A 5,364-nucleotide genomic window follows, 5' to 3' on the forward strand; every position below is an offset into this window, starting at 1 on the left:
AGATCTTCATGAATTATGTGACTAGATATCTCAACCTCTGATGATGAGAATGTTGAATGAGATTTTTGTAGTTCCTCCTCCAATAATTTTCTGTTGCTAATATCCAAAAAGATTAAGATTTATTCTAGAAATAGATGTTTGATTGAAAATTTTCCCTATATTCTTTCTGTTCTGTAATTACAACTATATTGAAACTAATTTGACTTAATCAAATTCAATAATCTGGCTCATATTTTAATACCTTATGTTTATTGTTTGTCTCTTACCTTGCTGCTAAAGAAATTACTTTCTTTTTAGCTGAGTTCCAAGTTAAAAGCTATTTTTTTCTTATGTCCTAGTCCTAAGTGGATTGCATTGCTCTATTTTCTGGAGACTCCAGATGTTAATTAAAACATACAGAATTTATTAATTGAATACTTCACACTTGAATCTGTATATTAGCCTAATGAAGAAAATATCATTAGGCCATTTCTAACTAGGTCACTTAGGCACATACTGTCTTTTCACACATGAGATCTATTTGAATTTTTATTCTGTTAACGTTTTAATTCTAACTTTTGCCCTCTTTTCAGTTGGTTGATGATTATTTGTTTGAAGGAGAAGGAGTTGCTTTTTTTTGTTAATTAGGGAAATTTACTTTTTATCTAAAAGTTGAAATTATTTTCTAGTTTGTCTTTATATTGATTTTTCTTATGATGATTTTAGCCAGGCAGTCATTACTTAAATTTTTATTTTCAAGTAATGAAATTCATCAGTATGTTATTTCATGGCTTCTGTGAGGTTTTTTTGTATTATATTTAGAAAATTTTTTTCATTCTGAGATTAATAAAGGATTATTCTGAAACCACAATGAGATATCACCCCACACCTGTTAGAATGGCTATTAACAAAAAGACAAGAGATAACAAATGCTGGCATGGACATGGAGAAAAGGGAATTCTGCTGGTGGGATTAGAAACTGCTATAGCCACGATGGAAAACAGTATGCAGGATCTTAAAAAAATTAAAAATGGAACTACCATATGATCCAACAATTCCACTTCTGGAATTGTTCTCCACTCTCATCCAAAGGAAATGAGAACACTAACTTAAAGAGATATTTGCACCCTCATGTCCATAGTAGCATTATTTACAATAACCAAGACATGGAAACACCTAAGTGTCCATCAATGTATATACAGATAAAAGAGTTGTGTGGGTGTGGGTGTGTATACACAATGGAATACTATTTAAAAACTAAAAAATGAGGAAATCCTACCATTTGTGACAACATGGATGGACTTTAAGGCCGTTCAATGAAGTAAGCGATGAGTGAAATAAGTAAGATAGAAAAAGACGAATACTGTATGATCTCACTTAGATGTGGAATCTAAGAAAAGAAAAAAAGACAAATTGATAGAAAAAGAGATCAGACTTGTGGTTACTAGATATGGAGATAGAGGGCAGGGGGAGTTTGGAAGAAGGTAGCCAAGAGGTATAAACTTCCAGTTATAAGACAAATAAGTATAAGGTATAAGAGATATAATGTACAACATGATGACTGTAACTGACACTGCTGTATGATTCACAGCAAAGTTAAGAGAGCTAATTTTGAGTTCTCAAAGCAAGAAATATTTTTTCTTTTTTGTTTCATTTTTTACTGTATCTTTATGAAAAGATAAATGTCAGCTGAACTTATTGTGGTAATCATTTTATAATATATGTAAATCAAGGGCAGCCCTGGTAGCTCAGTGGTTTAATGCCACCTTCAGCCGAGGGCCTGATCCTGGAGACCCAGGATCGAGTCCCACGTCAGGCTCCCTGCATAGAGCCTGCTTCTCCCTCTGCCTGTGTCTGTCTGTCTGTCTGTCTCTCTCTCTCTGTGTCTCTTATGAATAAATAAATAAAATCTTAAAATATATATATGTAAATCAAACCACAATATTCTACACCTTAAATTTATATAGGGATGTAACCTAATTATTTCTCAGTAAAACGGAATAAAAAAGAGAATTATCCTCACACTACCTAGGGTGGCTATTAAGAAAAACAGAAAACAATAAATGTTGAAGATGATATGGAGTAACTGGAACCATTGTTCATTTGCACGTGGGAATGTTAAATGGTGCAGTTGCTGTAGAAAACAGTATGTCAGTTCGTCAAAAATTAAGTGGAGAATTACCATGTAATAGAGAATTTACAAGTAAAAATTTGAATGATATTTAAGCAGAATTATTCACAAAGCCAAAAAGTGGAAAAACTTAAATGTTATTAACAGATGAATAGATAAACAAAATATATATCCATACAATGGAATATCATTCAGCATTAAAAAGGATGAAATTTTGATATATAATACGACATGGATAAATCTTGAAAACATTTTGCTAGGTGATATAGGCCAGGAACAAACAACTATTATATGATTCTACTTGTATGCAGTAATTAGAATAGGCAAATTCATAGAGGTAGAAAATACAATAGTAATTGTCAGGGGCTTAGGGGAGGGAAGTTGGGAAGACGTTGTTTACTGAGTATAGTGTTGGTTTGAGATGATAAAAATGTTCTGAGAGTGCCTGGGTGGCTCAGTCTGTTAAACATCTGACTCTTGATTTCAGCTCAGGTCATGATCTCAGGGTTGTGAGCCTGAGTCCCACATTAGGCTCATGTGAAGCCTGCTTGGGATTCTCATTCTGTCTCTCTCAAAAAACAAAAAAAACAAAAAAATTAAAAAGTTCTGAAAATAGATAGTGGCATTCATTGTAATTTATTGTAAAACAATATGAATGCACTTAATTCCACTGAATTATATACTTAAAATGATTAAAATGATAAAATTTATATTATGTACATTTTAGCACAATTATAAAGAAGAATGACTCCATTATATCATGTAATACTTTTGTAGCTTCATTTTGTAGATTTCAATATTGGATCCATTGTTCAGTTGGAAGAATCAGGCCAATTTTAAATAAAAGTTTTTAGAATGACATTTATTTATTCAGTTTTTTTTTAATTTTTTTAAATTTATTTATGATAGTCACACACAGAGAGAGAGGCAGAGACATTGGCAGAGGGAGAAGCAGGCTCCATGCACCGGGAGCCCGACGTGGGACTCGATCCCGGGTCTCCAGGATCACGCCCTGGGCCAAAGTCAGGCACCAAACCGCTGCGCCACCCAGGGATCCCTATTTATTCAGTTTTATACTGGTTTGTTTATCATTAAAATGAAATTTATTCTTTTAATGTTCAAAAAGAACTCACTACGGAAAATTTTCTGAAGTGTGCATATGTGTGTCTGTGTGTGTCTGTGTGTGTGTGTGTATACACTTTTTGGCTGTGCACAGTATACTTTATTGTTTTATTTTATTTTATTTTATTTTATTTTATTTTATTTTATTTTATTTTTCACAGTATACTTTATTGACGGCATATGACAAGGTAGGGCTCCCCAAGAGCCTCCACTTCGTCAGGGGGTCTGGGATATAAATTGAAGGTCAGGAGATTCTCAGTGTGTTGGGGGGTTAAGTTGGGGCAGGGACTCCCCAGCAGCTGAGGGCCTCTCTCTTCCTCTTGTTCTCACTGGGGCTGGTGGTTCAGGAGGCTCTTACTCCTTGGAGGCCATGTGGACCATGAGGTCCACCACTTGGTTGCTGTAACCGAATTCATTGCCATACCAGGAAATTAGCTTGACGAAGTGGTCATTGAAGGCAATGCCAGCCCCCGTGTCAAAGGTGGAAGGGTGGGTGTCACTGTTGAAGTCACAGGAGACAACCTGGTCCTCAGCCAGGATGCCCTTGAGAGGGCCCTCTGATGCCTGCTTTACCACCTTCTTGATGTTGTCATATTTGGCAGCTTTCTCCAGGGGGCAGGTCAGATCTACAACTGACATGTTGGGGGTGGGGACATGGAAGGCCATGCCAATGAGTTTTCCCTTCAGCTCAGGGATGACCTTGCCCACAGCCTTGGTGGCGCCAGTGGAAGCAGGGATGATGTTCTGCGCAGGTCCTCTGCCTTCAGGCCACAGCTTCCCAGAGGGGCCGCCCATGGTCTTTTGGGTGGCAGTGATGGCATGGGTGGTGGTCATTAGGCCCTCCACGATGCCAAAGTGGTCAGGGATAACTTTGGCCAGAGGAGCCAAGCAGTTGGTGGTGCAGGAGGCATTGCTGACAATCTTGAGAGACTTGTTGTATTTCTCGTGGTTCACACCCATCACAAACATGAGGGCATCAGCAGAAGGAGCAGAGATGATGACCCTCTTTGCCCCACTCTTCAAGTGAGCCCCAGCCTTCTCCGTGGTGGTGAAGACCCCAGTGGGCTCCACAACATACTCAGCACCAGCATCACCCCATTTGATGTTGGCGGGATGTCGCTCCTGGAAGATGGAGATGGACTTCCCATTGATGACAAGTTTCCCGTTCTCAGCCTTGACCGTGCCATAGAATTTGCCGTGGGTAGAATCATACTGGAACATGTACACCATGTAGTTGAGGTCAATGAAGGAGTCATTGATGGCAACAATATCCACTTTGCCAGAGTTAAAAGCAGCCCTGGTGCCCAGGTGCCCAATATGGGCAAATCCATTCGCTCTGAGCTTCACCATTGTGTCTCCCGGAGGCGGCTGGCACTACACCAGAACATGTGGCTCCCTGTCGAACGGGAAGGAGCAGAGAGCCTGAAATGTATATTTTAAGAGAAGATAAAAATCAGCTTTTCTTAATTTTATTAATGATATTACTTGAGAAAGGAAAGAAGGGGCTACTTCTAAGTCTCACTTTATGGTAGGTATTACAGAAAATCAAAGTGGATAATCACATTAAAAGTTAAGTCAAGGGATCCCTGGGTGGCGCAGCGGTTTGGTGCCTGCCTTTGGCCCAGGGCGCGATCCTGGAGACCCGGGATCGAATCCCACGTCGGGCTCCCGGTGCATGGAGCCTGCTTCTCCCTCTGCCTATGTCTCTGCCTCTCTCTCTCTCTCTCTGTGTGTGTGACTATCATAAATAAATAATTAAAAAAAAAATAAAAGTTAAGTCAAGGATGGAGTGCCTGGGTATCCCTGTTGGTTAAGCATCTGCCTTCAGCTCAGGTCATGATCTTGGGATCCTGGAACCCAGCCCTGCTTGGTGGTGGGGTGTCTGCTTCTGCCCCTCCCCCCCATCATGCCTGTGCTCCATCTATCTCATTCAAATAAATAAATAAAATCTTTTAAAAAAATGATAAGTCAGGGTAAGATTTTTTCTTTTCATAATTTCTCTTACTTCAGAAAATGTAAATTTATTAATATTTCTTGTTATATTCTTTCTTAATATATCTAACTAAAATTTTTTTTCAAAATCTGGATGAGAATTTAAGGATGATCTTTAATCCATTTTTTCAAGAACAGAA

At 38.5% G+C, this 5,364-nt stretch overlaps 1 protein-coding gene across 1 annotated transcript; it reads right to left on the minus strand.

Moving 5' to 3' along the window:
• Nucleotides 1-3,500: 3,500 nt before the first annotated feature.
• Nucleotides 3,501-4,582, minus strand: LOC121486665 (glyceraldehyde-3-phosphate dehydrogenase-like). Its single transcript, XM_041747748.1, has one exon. It carries the CDS (start codon nt 4,580-4,582, stop codon nt 3,587-3,589), a length of 996 nt encoding a protein of 331 aa, XP_041603682.1. The 3' UTR covers nt 3,501-3,586.
• Between the last annotated feature and the right edge of the window lie 782 nt (nt 4,583-5,364).

Source organism: Vulpes lagopus, chromosome 1 (assembly GCF_018345385.1).
Source record: "Vulpes lagopus strain Blue_001 chromosome 1, ASM1834538v1, whole genome shotgun sequence".
In the NCBI taxonomy this organism is placed as follows: Eukaryota; Metazoa; Chordata; class Mammalia; order Carnivora; family Canidae; genus Vulpes; species Vulpes lagopus.